The following is a 15,594-nucleotide window of genomic DNA, read 5'->3' as shown; positions in this document are numbered from 1 at the left end:
CATCCGGATGACGGCCCCAGCGCAGAGCCCGAACCGGGCGCCGAGCGTGACAAGAGGATCATTGAAAAAATCAAAAGTTATTATGAGGCAGCAGCTGAGCTACAAGAGGAGGAAGATGCCGGAGAGGAAGAAGAGCAGACGTCTGGAAGGAGCAGCCCTTTTGCACCCAGTCCCACCGGACCGGTGAACCATCCGGTGCCGGCGACGCCCCCGCCTTTGCCAAATGACAACCAAGGGAACGAAGCTCTTCAAACGCAGAGCGCTCACCGTCTCCAGAGCGCTTCTCCCGCACTTGTGGAAGATTCTCCTCATGGAAATGTGGACGACGTGCATTCAAGCCCGGTGCTTTTGGAAGCCAAAGACAGAAACGGCGACGAGAAGTCACCAATCTTCACCCGGATGGAAGACCCTGACAATCCAAGCGAGGGTCCCGCCCATCTGCCCTCGAGCGGCCCCGATCCGGCCCAAAAGCAAATCCGGGCGGCCGGTGGAAACCAAGGAGCAGACCAAGATGACGGGCCATGGCCTCCAGAGGGACCACACAGTACACAACAAGAGAAGACAAGACAAGAAGAAGAAGAAGAAGGCAAGGAAAGTCCCAAAGAATCCTCAGGCAGTCACCCAGCGAGCCCGCCGCCGTGTCTTCAAACGAGCTCCGCTCGGACTCGAGGCAAACATAAAGCCACCGGTAGTCCCACGGCAGCGAGACCAGGTTGCCGACCGTCTCGGACGGTCTCCACCAAGCGGGCCTTGTTTGAGGGCACGCTCGCCGCCGCCGACATCACGGCAATCGGCTTATTTGAAGCCGACCCCTGGCTGGCGCACAACTCCGAGCGCATCCTGAGCAAAGTCCAAACTCTGGCCACTATGTACAGTCTCAAAGCCAGCGCCGCCAAGGTGCCCTTGCGGCAAAAAGCAGACGAAGGCCCAGCGCCTTCGCTCTCCGGACACACGAGGCCTCAAACCCAACGGAGGCCGGACGGGACGGATGACGCTCCGATCCGTGCCCAGGCCGGACCCAAATGCCACCGACGGAACCAATCGCAACGATTGTGTCCGACCGAAGCCCGGGACGAGAACAGCTCTGCTAAAGAGCAGATGTTGCGTGAGCGCCAGAAGCGCACCCAGCCCGACGGCAAGAACCGTGAGCGCGCCGCCGTGAGCCGGGAGGACCCGAGCGCCCCGGCCAAAAGGGATGGGGAAGAACCGAGCGTTCGGCGCTGCAGCCCGCTTCAAATGGATCCGAAAGAACCCAGCGGTACGTCTTGCTTTTCAAACCTTTTCTCGTCTGCCGCGGCTACCCATATCCATGAGGCCCGTCTTCTCTGGTAGGTGTGCTGAAAGCGGCGGCGGCGCTGCCCGGCGGCGGCCAAGAGGCAAACTCTGCCTGTCAACTGGAGTGGCGAGGATTCAGCCTCTCCAGGCCCAGGGACTTCATCACGGCGCTAAAGAAAGAACACAACCGCGGCGGACCCGATGAAGAACTCCAGTCCGTAAGATCAGCCAGAACGTGCCTCGGGTATGTGACACATCATCCGCTCCATCCGGTGGGTCTAGCTTTGCTCCTGAGGCCCGTGACCTTTTTCTCACGGCTGTGGTGTCTAGGTCAGAGTTGAGAGAAGACACGGCGGCGGCGGCGGCGGCGGCGGCGCTGAAAGACTCCAGTCCGCCTCGGAAGCTTTCCCAGCTTCGGCAGCAGCAATCCAAACAGGATTCGGCAGCTGCGCCGCACCGGCCCGACCGTACGAGCAAAGGGGATTTGCCCGGCGTGGACAAATCCCAGAGTCCGTCAAATAGCCGGCCGCCAGGAACGTCTTTGCCAGACGCTCAGAAAGCTCCCCAGCAAACATTCCAGAGAGCGCCGCCAGAGGGAGCCGCTCCGTCGTCATCCGGCCCGGAGCCACACGTCCCTCCCACGTCTCGTGAGCGTCTGGCGGGATTGCCGTCGGACTTAGCCCATACCGGCGAGGTCCCTTTCGGCGCCGGGTAAGTCTGATCGTTTGTCAAGCAAAAGTCAATGGTGACAAATGGCGGGGCGGGGCGGGCAGCCCGGTTTTGACAAACGTATGAACATTGTCTACGACAGGAAATCAGAGCAGCAGAATCCGGGACGGCCCAGCAGCCTGCCCCTCTTCTCGGCACGCTGCTCTCCACCCCGGAGCGCCTTCCGTCCGTCGGCGACGTCCAGTCCCGTCGTCCCTGACGAGGACTCCCGTCGCGCAACATCGCCCCCTGTCTCGTGGCGCGCTTCTGCCGTTAGCGCTTCTCCACCCTGGGCGGCGCAGCCCCGCCCGTCCGCCAGCGTGTCACCTTTCGCCGTGATTCCGCCGTCTCGTCCCGCCCCCTTAGCAAAGAAAGACGAGACTTCGAGGCCTGTCGGGAGTTCCTCCGAGAGGGCCGCTCCTCCCCAAAGTTTGTCCAAAGGAGCGGGACCTTCTTGCGCTCCGTCCGCGCCTGGTTCCTCTCCTGCCGCATCTTTGTCGGCATTCACAAGATCCTTGGCCGCCTCCTGCATCAGTCAAACGTTGTCAAAAAAGAACGGCGGCGGCGGCGGCGGGCGGCCGGCGCCAAGCTCATCCCTGCAAAGTCCTCCCTCGGCAGCGCGCTCGCCGTCTTCCCGTCCGCCGTCCGCTTGGCGAGCGGCCTGTTTGGATGGGAACGGTGGCTATCCTCCATCCCCCCTCAGGTCGCCCTTTGCGGACTGGGCTTTTTCCTACCATTCGCCCAACTCTTCTCGTCCTTCCTCCCCGTTTCTGCGAGCGAGTCGGCACGGTGAATTTGGGAGTGAAAGCGGCCCAGCCAAGGCGCAGTTGGCTAACACCGTCGACGCTCTCTCCTTTGGGTCGCACAATCGCATGGCGCGACCCTTTTGCGCAAGCGTGCAGTCCTCTCCGGCGGCGGCGGCGAGCCCGCCCCCTCCCTTCACGCGCATCTGCTCGCCCCCCCCTGGCTCTGCCAGGGCAAGCCAGCCCCCCCAGACTCCAGGCGCAGGTTCCCCAACCACCTTAGGTCTAACTCTGAAGATGGCTGACGCATGGTCCTCCTCACGCCCTCAAATGACGGGTGTGCCACTTTGGACTTGCAGTGTCACGGCGGCGGCGGCGGCGGCGACGCCCAAAGCCAGGAATCCCCAAGTTGGCTCCCTCACTCGCTCCTTGTCATCTTGTTCCGCTCAGGAGAATGGGACTTTTTCCCGCACCGGGTCCCCTCACCCCGACAAAGCTCACGGCCTCCGCAGGTCCGACGGCTCCTGGGCCCAAGGCGGCCATGAGTCTGCTTTGAGCGGACGCTCACCGTCTTGCCCTCCGGAGTCACCAATCTCTTGTGACGTTGCTGGAGAGCATTGCAGCAGTCCGCCGGGGCTCCTCTGCACCTCCAGCAGCATCAGCCCCACTTGTCGCCTCAGCTCCCTCCCGCAGTCCACTACGGCGGCGCTGGCAACGGATTGGCCAGATGCAGAGTTGGAAGAAGGGAGCTGTCGGAGCCAGTTGATTTGCGCCTACGTGGGCCCGGAGGCCAAGTGGGCCCGCGCCCTGCCATCCTCGCCTCAGGACGTTCCTCTGCAAACGCGCCGGGCCCGCTCGCCTCCGCGGGCCGCCGTCTGCGCGCCCTCTGCCCGCCGCGCCAGCTACGCCACCACCGTCAACTTGCAGATCGCCGGAAGTGGTCGGATCACTTCCTTCAGCACGGCCCACGTGAGCGTGAGCCAGACGCCGGCGGCGCCGGCGGCGGCGGGCGGACAAATTCCCACGGCCAGACGAGTCAGCGTGAACATTGTCGCTTCTGCGCTTCCTCACAACTGCAGCCAGCTGTGAAAAAGACGCGCGGCATGTGGAAAATGCGGACGGGCGGCAAAAACCGGCACAGCGACTCTGCGTATTTTTCAAGCGGCTCTTCGCCACCTGTGGTTGAACCCGGAGAGGGAAGAAAGCAATCTTGGTGTAAACAAAGCAAAAAACAGGTTGTCTGTCCGACAAATGCAGTGCTCAATCACACTTGTGTTGCGTACCAACATGAAATTGGGATTAGGTATTTTGTGCTATTGCTAACCATCCATTTGTAGTCATTGTATTGTTTATTGACGAACTCTGAGATGCTAGGCACAGCAGGGCGGGGCTCAAATGTCAGCCTCCAATTTGTCAACATCTTTGTCAGTTGGAGGAAATACAGCACAATTCAGTCGTGCCTGGAATTGCTTTGACGGCGAGGGAATATTTCCAAAAGTCGACTTCACATTTGAGTTTGCTGGCAACGCCATTGACTGGCAAATGAAGAAAATCTCCCCGGTGGCACCGTTATTGTGTTGCGCTTTTTCCTTGGCACCGTCCCACTCTTTCTTTGCAATAAAGTACTACGTGCCTCATTTCACAGCGGAACCATGGGTTTCCATTCGATTGGATTCCCTCACGTGGGTGAAAACCAAAGCGCTTTTACAATTCAAATGCGTTTTGGCTTGTGAGCATCTGGGGGTGAGCGGTGGCTTACAGCAGCGCCTTGCCGTTCTTGTCATTTTCATTCTCTCTCTCTCTCTCTCTCTCTCTCTCTCTCTCTCTCTCTCTCTCTCTCTCTCTCTCTCTCTCTCCTCGTCGTCTTCTAAGGCAACGTAAGCTACAGTACGGCTCCAGCGGTCGGACGGTCCGGTCCGTTGGACTGGAAGGAATAGAAAAAAAAAGTTCAGCCAAGTAATGAAATAAGATTACATAAAGGATGGATGCTTTAGTCATGCTGCAAGCTGCATGCTTGCCGACCAATGAGCTCGGCTGGCTGCGCGTCTTGGGCTTCCCATTCGGGAAAAAGACGGGCGCTGCGTGCTGGGAAAGAGGGCGTTGCCGTCCGTCCGTCCGTCCGAGGCCGAGAAGCAGAAGGAGGGCATGAGAAGGGGAGGGAGAGAGCCAAAGCCAAGAAGGTAAAAGCTGACAACAACGGCAGCGAGCGGGAGAGCAAAGACGGACGGCTCACATGTGGACGGACAGACGGACGGACGAACAGGTGCCAGAGTCCGACGCCGTTCGACGGCCGCTCCATGACGTTTGGTGCGCGTGCCTATCATGCGAACGACCGAACGAGCAAGGAGCGAGCAAAGAGCGAGCGAAGAGCGAACGAGTGAGCAAGGAGCGAGCGAGCAAAGAGCGAACGAGTGAGCAAGGAACGAGAAGCGAGCGAGCGGGCACAAGCGAGCAGCTTTCGCGGCGGCTCCCATCGCATCGCATCGCCTCGCCTCGGGCGCATGCTGGCGTTCCTTGCTGGCGAGGAGCACGAGGATGACATGCCTACGAGAGGAAGGCCTGTGACTGCGACTGCGACTGCGGCTGCGACTAGGGCTGCGACTGCGGCTGCCAAGCTCGTCGTCACCGTTTGCGTTTTGATCCTGGCTTGTCTGCTGCGCGGCGGGGCGCGCGCGATGCCCAGTTTGGACTTGATGGAGCACGTGAAGGAGTTGCTCAGGGACGACGCCGCTTCGGTACAAATGGACCCAATTTCCTGCCTGGCTCGGTCCAATTTCGAACCCAATGCATGTTGTCTTTGCTCATTATTTCGCTGCCCAAAGCGCATCAGATATAGATTTGAACAAATCAACTCCATTTGTATCCATTCCTAAACCTTACATTCAACTTAATTTAAAACTTGCCCATGTATTGCGCAAGGCCGGTGTATATTTGACTTTGTTCGTTGTTTTTCATTTTGGAATACATAGGGGGGGGGGGGGGGGGGCAGACAGACATCAAAAGTCACCATGATGGATTTGGCGATACCAAAATATCTGAAGCCGCTCGACCTAATCAAGTGACTGAGCACAGAGTGTGTCATCATCTAATCACGTCATCTGTGTGTGTGTCAGCAGTGCTCAGATTGCAAGTTGTACACCCCGACCTGGAGCGACTACAAGGTACGACAGCCATGTTATTTGTTTGACGTCTTTTTTTTTCTCTCTCTCGCTCACATTTGAATGACGTTTACTCCAAGGTGCGAAACTTGAGTGTCGCTCACTGTATGTAGTTTTTAACCTCCAATAACTTATCATTAGATCGTTTAGATCATAATATGATATGTTGTTATTTGTCATCTAATCATTTCTATTTTCCTGAAACTTTTTTGTATGCTTTTTTTTCTAACAATATTTAGGTACTTCTTTCCAAGATGTATTTGTTTGGGCTTAGTAAAAGAATAAAACCTCTGTATTTTTTTAACACAGAAAATGAAAATATTAGCATCCCTCCCGAGGCTATACGCTCTGTGCTTTGTGTACTCTGTTGACGTCACACACCTCCCTCTTCTTGTTGTTACTATTATCATTACATATATATCTTTGTTTTTCTTTTTTTTTCTCCTTCTTCTTGTTTTGTCAGACGTGTCCCAAGGACACCCTAAAATGCTTCTCTGCAGAAGTCCGAGTTCTCGTCACAGAGTGGGAACGAAGTGAAGGGAACGTTTTGAAAAATTTGGAACGGGGCCTCAAGTTCTTAGAAGATGGTCCTCACAACCAGGTAAGCGGCCAAGAAAGGATGATATGCATTTGTGCGGATATATTATACATACGACAAAAGTTAACCTTATGAAATTCAGTTGAGAAATAAGCAAAGTCAAATTCATTTTCAATGTCTACGCCTTTAGTTTGATGAGAACCATGCCCCTCCCAACATGGTCACCACCAAGACGCGCAAAATCCTAAAAGCTCCTCCCTTTTTGGGGTGTGTGTGTGTGTGTGTGTGTGTTTTTTGGATTGCCAATTTTTACAGAACCAGTCAGCGTGTGGTCCGTGTGAGCTCCATCCAGAAGAAAACGTCCAACACTTCTTGAAGGAACTTCAAAGAATTTTGGAGGGCATCAACTCAGCTTTTAGTGCCATTGCCTGAAACGGCTGTCAGCTACAAGGCACTTGCTGCCATGGCACTGCAAATCTCCCAAGGGAATTCTTTCGGACAGCAAATGGACTGACTGGCTGGCGTGCGTCTCTTTGGTTTAGCAACTCCTCATGTCCCACGACGATATTATTCGGAACGCATCTATTTCATCAGCAGTATCTCTATCAACTAATATATTGTTCTTTTTCTTCGTCGTCTGCTGGCATCTCTTTTTAACTACCATTCTTTCTCAGCCAGTTCGTTCGGCGGGGTATGCGCAAGTCAGTACCCTGGAGTATATCATGTGAAAATTTCAATGATTACCTTTCAACCGACAAGTAGGTAAATCGATATATTGTGAAATGACATGTCACGGAAAATAGCTTGTTCAAATAGCGTTCCCTTTATTTCATAAATAGCTTGCTCCCCCCCCCCCCCCCCCCCCCAAAATGCAACACTTTGAAGAGATTTTGCCATTTGGCGAGCATTCGGCATAAAACCCAAGGTCCATCCCACAATGTTCGTCTAGTCCCGAACTGTGACTTTTCTGTCTGTCGCCAGCGGCGTCGTTGTGAGGACAGAAAAACAAGAGCAAGTGTGCCGCCGCCGCCGCCGCCGCCATCTGATCAGGTCCGACCGCCGATAGGAAGCCGCAGTGTTGTTATTGGGAGGGGGGCTCGTCTCTTTTTCAGCCATCGGGCTTGTCCTTGTTTGGACCCATGAAGTCCAGGCCGTCCACGGGGATGTCCTTGTCTTTGATGGCCTTCTGCACGCAGCGCTGGTACAGCCGGAAGCTGTCCGCACACGGCTCGGCGCCTCGCTCTCCCTTCAGGAACTTGTCGGCGAACCATCGGTTGAAACATTGATCGTACTCCCGCTTGAGCTCCGTGCAAGCCTCGCCCACGCTGTTCATCTTTCGAGCGACGGAGAGAGAGAGAGCGAGAGAGAGAAATGCCCACAATAAGCCACGAAAACAAACAAGCCGCTCGAGACAGACTTTATGCTGCGCTCACGTCACGAGACGCGACCTGGGACCTCGACGTATGACGTCACATTCAAACAAAGATCCCCTGAGGAGAAAGACCGCTTACTCCTTCGTTTACTGCGGCACCCAAAAAAGCGCGTATCATAGACACCCAAAAATAATAATCGTAGTAGACACCCATTGAAAAAAGAAAACCTCGATAGGTGTCATTTGCCGTTGTTGTTGTTGTTTTTGCAAGCCCACCATCCCCTCGGGTTCATATCAGATGGCTCCATCGTGTCTGGTATCTGCTGGAGCCATCCAGTCAACATCGAGTTGCCTCCATCACAAGTTCCAAGTGAGACGTCTTTCTTTGCTCCTTTGCAGCCGCCCGAACCCTCGCGAGATTGGCCAGATCCCCCGAATTTTCGCGATTGATTCCAGCGGCTGCGAACGACGACCGCGAAACAAGGCGATCATTTTCATTTGGGCTTGTTCTGTCTCAGCCCCAAGCGATCAGCTGAAGACGGTACGCACAACTTGTGAAGCCCGAGAGCGGGTCGTCGTTTAGAAATGTCCCGCTGGCGCCAAAGTCAACATCGCTTGGCTATGCGCGGCTAGGCCTGTGGATGTTAGCTTAGCTTTAGCACAGCAGCGGGCAGCAGAGCGAGGTTGCCTTGATGTTTGTCTTCGAGGTTGCCTTGATGTTTGTCTTCGAGGTTGTCTTGATGTTTGTCTTCATTTGCGCTCCTGCAGTCACGCGGCGCCCTAAAACATGTCTGACAGCGACGACAGCGACTTCTCCGACAACCAAAGCGAGCGCAGCAGCGACGGGGAAGCCGAAGAGGTGGAGAATGAGGTAGGCTCGTGCTAATGCTAATGCCATCCATTGACACATCAACCAAGGCGCCGGACTTTCCTTCTTTAAGATTGTGTGCGTGCGTGTGCGTGCGCGTGCCTCTTTTGCCTTGATTCCCCCTGCACAACTATGGTCGAAACGATAACTATGATTGTCGTCACGCTCTGCTCTTCATGTTTGGGAACCCACGTTGTATTATTACTACGGCAATGTTTGTCAACAAACCATGTTTTTCCACAATTGTCAGTGCCACATTGATTTTTTAAATAAATGTATTTCTGATACAATGTATGTGAATTAAATTGCAGGTACCATTAGCAAACATTGTTTTGCAGGGTTACGACCTGATGTGGTTCATTAGAATACGGATGATATTAGTTTTTTGTTTGTTCCAAAACACATGGGAAGAGGCTTTTGAAAATCTGAAATCTCAATGCAATAGTGAGCATACAAGCATTGCAGTTAGATTTTTTATTTTTTTAAACTCTTCCAGCCCTCGTTCGTAGATAGCGTGTCAAGCAGGTCATACGAAATTCATTCACGTTGGCATTCAGGAGGAGCCGGCCAGCCCCGTGGGGAGCGACAAGGTGGCTGAGGAGGAAGGTGAGGACCTGGATGATGAGTATGATGAAGAGGAGGAAGAGGACGACGACGACCGTCCTCGGAAGAAGCCACGTCACAGAGGCTTCATCCTGGACGAAGCCGGTACAAAATCTCGATTGAATGTTATGATTCTTTTTTTATCAAGCTTTCTCCTCCCACAAGACCTCAACTCTTGTTTCTCCTCTCAGATGTGGACGACGAGGATGAGGATGAAGAAGACCAATGGGGGGAAGGAGCGGAGGACATCCTGGAGAAAGGTGCGAATTCTCTTTAGTAGCGGCTCAACTGCTGCTAAGTCTGCTCCCGGTCTGTGGCCATCAATGTCTGCGCTGTTCTTCTGCCATCATGCTTTGTGTGACCCAACCTGCCTCCAATCTCCTCATTCTACTTTAGTGACATTCTATTTTCTCCTCCTCTCGCACAGAGGAGGCTGAAGGTAAGTGGCCGTGTTGGCGTGCGCCACACTTGTTGACGTCGTCGGGGGTGACGCCAAGCGCCTGCTTTCAGTGTCCAACATCGACCACGTGGTCCTGGATGACGACCACTCGGGTTCCAGGAGGCTCCAGAACCTCTGGAGGTGAGAGCGAGGCCGTTTTTGCCATTGGGCTGCGGCGTTGCCACTAGGTGATGAACGGCTGCGAACAGATTTGCCTGTTTGGCGTGCGCAGGGACTCTCGAGAGGAGGAGCTGGGCGAATACTACATGAGGAAGTACGCCAAGTCCTCCGGAGTGGAGCAGTGAGTATTTCTGGATTCCTCTGACCAAATGAGGATTAGGAGAGTTCACCGCCGAGCTCTCTTTGTTCATGTTGGAGGAGCGGCGGCTTTGCCCACAAAGTGGCCTCTGAAATACTTGTCGGGTGAAAACGCTGCAATCCCAAATCAGGCTTTTCGTCAGAAATGAGCGGAAAGAAACCTTAAGTTGCGGCGAGCCCATATTCGTCCCCATTTAGTTTCTTGTCTTCAGCTGAAGGGCCTTCAAAAGCCGTTGCAGCTATTGGCTTCGGTAAATGTGCAAACCATCAATCTTCCAAATGCCATCCTCCTCTGTGGCGTGCAGCTACTCGGGAGGGTCGGAGGAGCTCTCTGACGACATCACCCAGCAGCAGCTTCTTCCGGGTGTCAAGTATGTAAACACCGCTTTCGCAAACTGCGGCGGCGCCCAGCTCACGCAATCGCCTCGTGTTCTAACTGCTCCGCTGCATTTGTCAACATCAGGGATCCTAATCTGTGGACTGTCAAGTGCAAGGTGCGATTCCTACGCGCGTGTGCACGCACGCACGCACGCACGCACGTACACGCACACACACACACACACGCACACACTTGCTCATGGGCTCCCTCCCGTCTTCACAGATTGGAGAGGAGAGGGCGACCGCCATCGCACTGATGAGGAAGTTCATCGCCTATCAGTTCACGGACACGGTAAGAAGCTCGTCGGAACGCCGGGCACGAGTGGGAAGCCGCTGACCCGCCCTCGCTCGGCCTTCGCAGCCGCTCCAGATCAAGTCGGTGGTGGCCCCGGACCACGTGAAAGGTTACATCTACGTGGAGTCCTACAAGCAGACGCACGTGAAAGCTGCCATCGAGGGCATCGGGAACCTTCGCATGGGCTTGTGGAAGCAGCAGATGGTTCCCATCAAGGAGATGACGGATGTCCTCAAGGTGGTCAAAGAGGTCACCAACCTGAAGCCCAAATCCTGGGTCAGGCTCAAACGAGGCCTGTACAAAGAAGACATCGCGCAGGTAACGCGTCGCGCACCACATTGTTTGTGCAAGTTGAGGCCTGTGACTGATAAGACGGTGGGTGTATCTGTGTGCTTTGCTCTCCCTCCAGGTGGACTACGTTGAGCCCAGCCAGAACACCATCTCCCTCAAAATGATCCCTCGCATCGAACTGGACCGCATCAAAGCCAAGATGAGCTTGGTAGGTGGCTGGCACGTGCACGCGCATTAGTGCTTTGTCCGATTCCTTGCGTGTCTGCAGAAAGACTGGTATGCCAAGAGGAAGAAGTTCAAGAGGCCCGCTCAGAGGCTCTTTGATGCAGAAAAAATCCGGTCCGCACCAAGTCTGCCGCCCGCCTGCCCACCTGCCGTCCGTGTATGTCGTAGTGACACCTGCGTGTTTGATTGACAGGTCGCTCGGCGGGGAGGTCAGTCACGACGGCGACTTCATGATCTTCGAAGGCAACCGTTACAGCCGCAAAGGATTCCTGTTCAAGAGCTTCGCCATGTCGGCAGTGGTGAGCAGCGAGCGAGCGAGCGCGCGCGCGCTCCGCGTGACTCCAATCGTAATCGGTTGCTCCATTTTTTTCTTCATTTTTAACCCAACTAAGAGTAACTATTGTGTTGATAATTGCCTCATTGATTGCAAGGCCTAACTGGAGAAGATGGAGGTTAAGGCTTGCTACGAGCTGTTTTGTGTAATCCGCAAATTTCCTGCCTCTGGACCAATCACTCTGCTTTCATATGGAAATGAAAAATGTGCGTGCGTGCGCGCGTGTGCATGTCTCCTCTGACAGATCACAGATGGCGTGAAGCCCACACTGTCCGAGTTGGAGAAGTTTGAAGACCAGCCGGAAGGAATCGACTTGGAGGTGGTCAGCGAATCAGGTTGGCGTGCGTTTCGTTTGCTCGAAGATGTGTGTGCGTTGGCTTTGCCGCAAGCAGTTTGTGTCTCTGCAGGCAAGGAGCGTGAGCACAACCTGCAGGCGGGCGACAACGTGGAGGTGTGCGAGGGGGAGCTGATCAACCTGCAGGGGAAGATCCTCAGCGTGGACGGCAACAAGATCACCATCATGCCCAAACACGAAGACCTCAAGGTGCGCCTTTCTTTTGAGAAAGCTTCATTCCTGATTTGCAGCCTGCGTGCTGTGCTCTTCCTGACCCCACTGCTCATGTTGGCTCTCAACATGTCCACTTGGAAGAAGTAGACCTTTATTGTCTTCACTTTAGGACCCCCTGGAGTTTCCAGCTCAAGAGTTAAAGAAATATTTCCGAATGGGCGACCACGTGAAAGTGATCGCCGGCCGATACGAAGGCGACACGGGCCTCATCGTACGCGTAGAGGAGAACTTTGTCATCCTCTTCTCCGATCTCACCATGCACGAGGTAGCTCCTCGGTCCGTCGTGTCGGCCGTCTGGATTTCCGATTTCATTGTCTGTGTGTTTTGTGTTTTTTTTTTTTTGCCTGCCTGCCTGCCTGCCTGCCTGCCTGCCTGCCTGCCTGCCTGCAGCTGAAGGTGTTGCCCAGAGATCTGCAGCTCTGCTCAGAAACGGCGTCTGGCGTAGACGCGGGGGGGCAGCACGAGTGGGGGGAGTTGGTCCAGCTGGACCCGCAGACGGTGGGCGTTATCGTGCGGCTGGAGAGAGAAACCTTCCAGGTGAGGCGCCAGGCGTAAAGCACCACCGCGAGCGACGCTCGCACGCTCGGTCCACGCTTGAGCCCCGCACCACGCCGCTCGTCCTCCGGCAGGTCCTCAACATGCACGGCAAAGTGCTGACGGTGCGCCACCAGGCGGTCAACCGGAAGAAGGACAACCGCTTTGCCGTGGCCTTGGACTCGGAGGAGAACAACATCCACGTCAAAGACATCGTGAAGGTCATCGACGGGCCGCACTCGGTAAGAGCGCTCGGGACTGGCTGGCTTTGCCCGGCGAGTCTGGTGGCGCTCCCTCCGGTTGAGACGCGTGTGCGCTCGCCCACCCGCAGGGCCGCGAAGGCGAGATCCGCCACCTTTTCCGAGGATTCGCCTTCCTGCACTGCAAGAAGCTGGTGGAGAACGGAGGGATGTTTGTCTGCAAGACACGCCACCTGGTGTTGGCCGGCGGCTCCAAGGTAAGTCCTTCTGGATCTGGGAAAAAGCGGTCGTCGGCGATCCGAGGCGGAAGGAGGCTCCTTCCATAGTAACAACGGCGCCGTGTTTCAGCCCAGAGACGTGACCAACTTCACGGTGGGCGGCTTTGCTCCCATGAGCCCTCGCATCAGCAGCCCCGTGCATCACGGCGGCGGCGGCGGTGGTAAGCGGCGCCCGCTGCTGAGCCGAGCCGAGGCCTCGCGTCTGATGCCGCCGCTCGCCCCGCAGGTGCTCAACAGCGAGGAGGAGGAGGAGGAGGAGGAGGCGGCATGGGGCGGGGCCGAGGACGACGGGACAACGAGCTGATTGGTCAGACCGTTCGCATCTCGCAGGGTCCATACAAAGGTAAGCGCCCACCCCATCAGCTTCAGTTGGTCACGCCCAATCCGTTGCAAAGCAAAAAAAGAAAATACGTTTTTCATTTTTCCCTTTCATGTGGTTTTGCGTTTTCCTACGCCCTAATGTCCGTCCGCTCTTTGGCCAGGCTACATCGGTGTGGTGAAGGACGCCACAGAGTCCACGGCCAGAGTGGAGCTCCACTCCACCTGTCAGACCATCTCCGTGGACAGACAGCGCTTGACCACCATGCAAGCCAGCCGTCATTTTTACTTTTGAACCGTGCGTCAGCCTCGCTGACACTTGGCTTGGCTTGGCCACTCTCTGCTTTGCAGGGGTGCGCAGAAACACAGCGGCATGACCTCCACCCACGGGCGCACGCCCATGTACGGCTCGGGCTCCCGGACGCCCATGTGCGGCTCTCAGACGCCGCTGCATGACGGTGAGCGATGGCGCTTCATGATTTGGAGTCATCAGAAAGCCAAGAAGGCGACATGAGCAATACAGTAAACCGACCTCGTACCGCGACCTCGTCCCGCTTTCTGCCAAACAGGGAGCCGTACGCCTCACAGCGGCTCGCAGACGCCGCTGCACGATGGCAGCAGGACGCCTGGCCAGAGCGGGGCCTGGGACCCCAATAACCCCAACACGCCGTCCAGGTGAAGCCCACACACAAGTTTGGGCCAAAAATAGCTGCAATTGAGATTTTGCTGGCCAGGCCAGGCCGGGCCAGGGGCAATCGCTCGCCTTGTGCCGATGCGCAAAATGTTCACATTGCAGGAACGACGAGGAGTACGACTTTGGCTTTGACGACGAGCCATCGCCCTCGCCTCAGGGCTACGGGGGGACCCCCAACCCCCAGACGCCAGGTTACCCGGAAGTACCATCTCCGCAGGTCAACAATCAATACAACCCTCAGACGCCGGGCACGCCTGCCATGTAAGTGGAATCTCGCCAAGGCGGCGGCGGCCCCAGTGGGTCTTTGTTTTGTTCCCCTTTTTCACATTGTCACGCTTCCATTTTTCCCCTCACCTTGTGTTCCACCTTGTGTGCCCGTGCAGGTACAACACGGAGCAATATTCTCCTTACACCGCGCCCTCCCCCCAAGGCTCCTACCAGCCCAGTCCTAGTCCTCAGAGCTACCACCAGGTGGCGCCCTCGCCGGTAGGCTACCAGAACACCCACTCTCCGGCCAGCTACCACCCTACGCCGTCCCCCATGGCCTACCAGGTAACGTCTCTCTCTCCGTGGCTTGACCCGACCGACTCGACGGGCGGCTGTCAGATGGCGACGGCAAACGCGAGACGTCGGCTTACGAGTTGAGCTCTCTGATCATTGTCTGACCGTCTTTGATCACGCATCGTCCCACAGGCCAGCCCCAGTCCGAGTCCGGTGGGCTACAGCCCCATGACGCCCGGAGCGCCATCTCCCGGCGGCTACAACCCCCACACGCCGGGCTCCAACATCGAGCAGGGCGGCAGCGACTGGGTGACCACCGACATTCTCGTGCGGGTCAAGGACTCCTTCATGGACCTGATGGGACAGACGGGAGTCATCCGCAGCGTCACGGTGAGAGTTCACCGTAGCAAGCGTTTCATTCGGAGGAAAGACTTGTGACCGAGCCCGGGCGTCTTTTGCAGGGCGGCATGTGCTCCGTCTTCATGCAGGAGTCGGAGAAGGTGGTGAGCGTCAGCGGCGAGCACCTGGAGCCCGTCACGCCGACCAAGAACGACAAGGTAAGCCGGCCCGGCCCGGCCCGGCCCGGCCCGGCTCGGCTCGGCCGGCCGCTCGTACTTGAGCGCTGTGTCTGCCCGCAGGTGAAGGTGATACTGGGAGAGCACCGGGAGGCCACGGGCACCCTGCTGAGCATCGACGGAGACGACGGCATCGTGCGCAAAGTTCTGGACAACCAACTCATGATCCTCAACTTGCGGTTCCTGGGATGTCTGGGCCACTGAGGCCGTAAGAGAAACACCCATTTGTGTTGAGCTGTCACGTGACGCTTTTCCTCCAAATGCTGCTTTTTGTTCTTCCTCGTTTTTCATTTTTTCTTAGTTCATCAGCACAATTATTACCAGCGCCGTCAGATTTGAGTCACGCGCGCATGTCAATAAAGTATGAAACAGGCCACATGG

At 56.0% G+C, this 15,594-nt stretch overlaps 3 protein-coding genes across 7 annotated transcripts; 2 read left to right on the top strand and 1 right to left on the bottom strand.

The window, feature by feature from the left end:
* Positions 1-4,616: 4,616 nt before the first annotated feature.
* On the top strand, positions 4,617-7,053 carry il15l (interleukin 15, like). 4 transcript variants are annotated; one of them, XM_061281461.1, is made up of 4 exons: positions 4,617-5,461; positions 5,840-5,887; positions 6,348-6,485; positions 6,738-7,053. In XM_061281461.1, exons 1-4 carry the CDS (start codon positions 5,228-5,230, stop codon positions 6,852-6,854), a joined length of 537 nt encoding a protein of 178 aa, XP_061137445.1. In that variant the 5' UTR covers positions 4,617-5,227; the 3' UTR covers positions 6,855-7,053. The 4 variants fall into 4 exon arrangements, with proteins under 4 accessions (XP_061137445.1, XP_061137448.1, XP_061137447.1 ...); XM_061281464.1 differs by having other exon boundaries at positions 4,618-4,989; positions 5,843-5,887; XM_061281463.1 differs by having other exon boundaries at positions 4,618-4,989.
* A 211-nt stretch (positions 7,054-7,264) lies between these two features.
* On the bottom strand, positions 7,265-7,891 carry triap1 (TP53 regulated inhibitor of apoptosis 1). The gene has a single exon (XM_061281465.1). The coding sequence runs from the start codon at positions 7,753-7,755 to the stop codon at positions 7,531-7,533; it is 225 nt and encodes a 74-aa protein (XP_061137449.1). The 5' UTR covers positions 7,756-7,891; the 3' UTR covers positions 7,265-7,530.
* A 286-nt stretch (positions 7,892-8,177) lies between these two features.
* supt5h (SPT5 homolog, DSIF elongation factor subunit) lies at positions 8,178-15,594 on the top strand. Of its 2 annotated transcripts, XM_061281448.1 has the most exons (30): positions 8,178-8,335; positions 8,563-8,665; positions 9,220-9,370; positions 9,457-9,525; positions 9,693-9,704; positions 9,776-9,845; positions 9,937-10,005; positions 10,328-10,393; positions 10,486-10,516; positions 10,624-10,692; positions 10,762-11,013; positions 11,105-11,194; positions 11,255-11,325; positions 11,405-11,510; positions 11,790-11,880; positions 11,953-12,089; positions 12,223-12,378; positions 12,504-12,650; positions 12,743-12,889; positions 12,979-13,104; positions 13,196-13,286; positions 13,352-13,468; positions 13,608-13,710; positions 13,795-13,901; positions 14,013-14,118; positions 14,240-14,398; positions 14,521-14,689; positions 14,831-15,028; positions 15,100-15,195; positions 15,277-15,594. In XM_061281448.1, the coding sequence occupies exons 2-30, from the start codon at positions 8,582-8,584 to the stop codon at positions 15,415-15,417; spliced, it is 3,231 nt and encodes a 1,076-aa protein (XP_061137432.1). In that variant the 5' UTR covers positions 8,178-8,335; positions 8,563-8,581; the 3' UTR covers positions 15,418-15,594. The 2 variants fall into 2 exon arrangements, with proteins under 2 accessions (XP_061137432.1, XP_061137433.1); XM_061281449.1 differs by lacking the exons at positions 8,178-8,335; positions 8,563-8,665; positions 9,220-9,370 and having other exon boundaries at positions 9,466-9,525; positions 9,662-9,704.

The sequence above is a fragment of the Syngnathus typhle genome, linkage group LG6, assembly GCF_033458585.1.
Source record: "Syngnathus typhle isolate RoL2023-S1 ecotype Sweden linkage group LG6, RoL_Styp_1.0, whole genome shotgun sequence".
Lineage (NCBI taxonomy): Eukaryota > Metazoa > Chordata > Actinopteri > Syngnathiformes > Syngnathidae > Syngnathus > Syngnathus typhle.
Note: the sequence above shows the minus strand (reverse complement) of the source record. Positions and strands in the feature narration are given on the sequence as shown.

Coding starts and splice junctions, on each gene's coding strand:
- il15l (XM_061281461.1), top strand. CDS start 5,228: ATGCTGGCGTTCCTTGCTGGCGAGGAGCACGAGGATGACATGCCTACG. Junction 5,462..5,839: donor TCAGGGACGACGCCGCTTCG/GTACAAATGGAC, acceptor TGTGTGTGTCAG/CAGTGCTCAGATTGCAAGTT. Junction 5,888..6,347: donor CGACCTGGAGCGACTACAAG/GTACGACAGCCA, acceptor TTGTTTTGTCAG/ACGTGTCCCAAGGACACCCT.
- triap1 (XM_061281465.1), bottom strand. CDS start 7,755: ATGAACAGCGTGGGCGAGGCTTGCACGGAGCTCAAGCGGGAGTACGAT.
- supt5h (XM_061281448.1), top strand. CDS start 8,582: ATGTCTGACAGCGACGACAGCGACTTCTCCGACAACCAAAGCGAGCGC. Junction 12,890..12,978: donor TCATCGACGGGCCGCACTCG/GTAAGAGCGCTC, acceptor GCCCACCCGCAG/GGCCGCGAAGGCGAGATCCG. Junction 15,029..15,099: donor GAGTCATCCGCAGCGTCACG/GTGAGAGTTCAC, acceptor CGTCTTTTGCAG/GGCGGCATGTGCTCCGTCTT.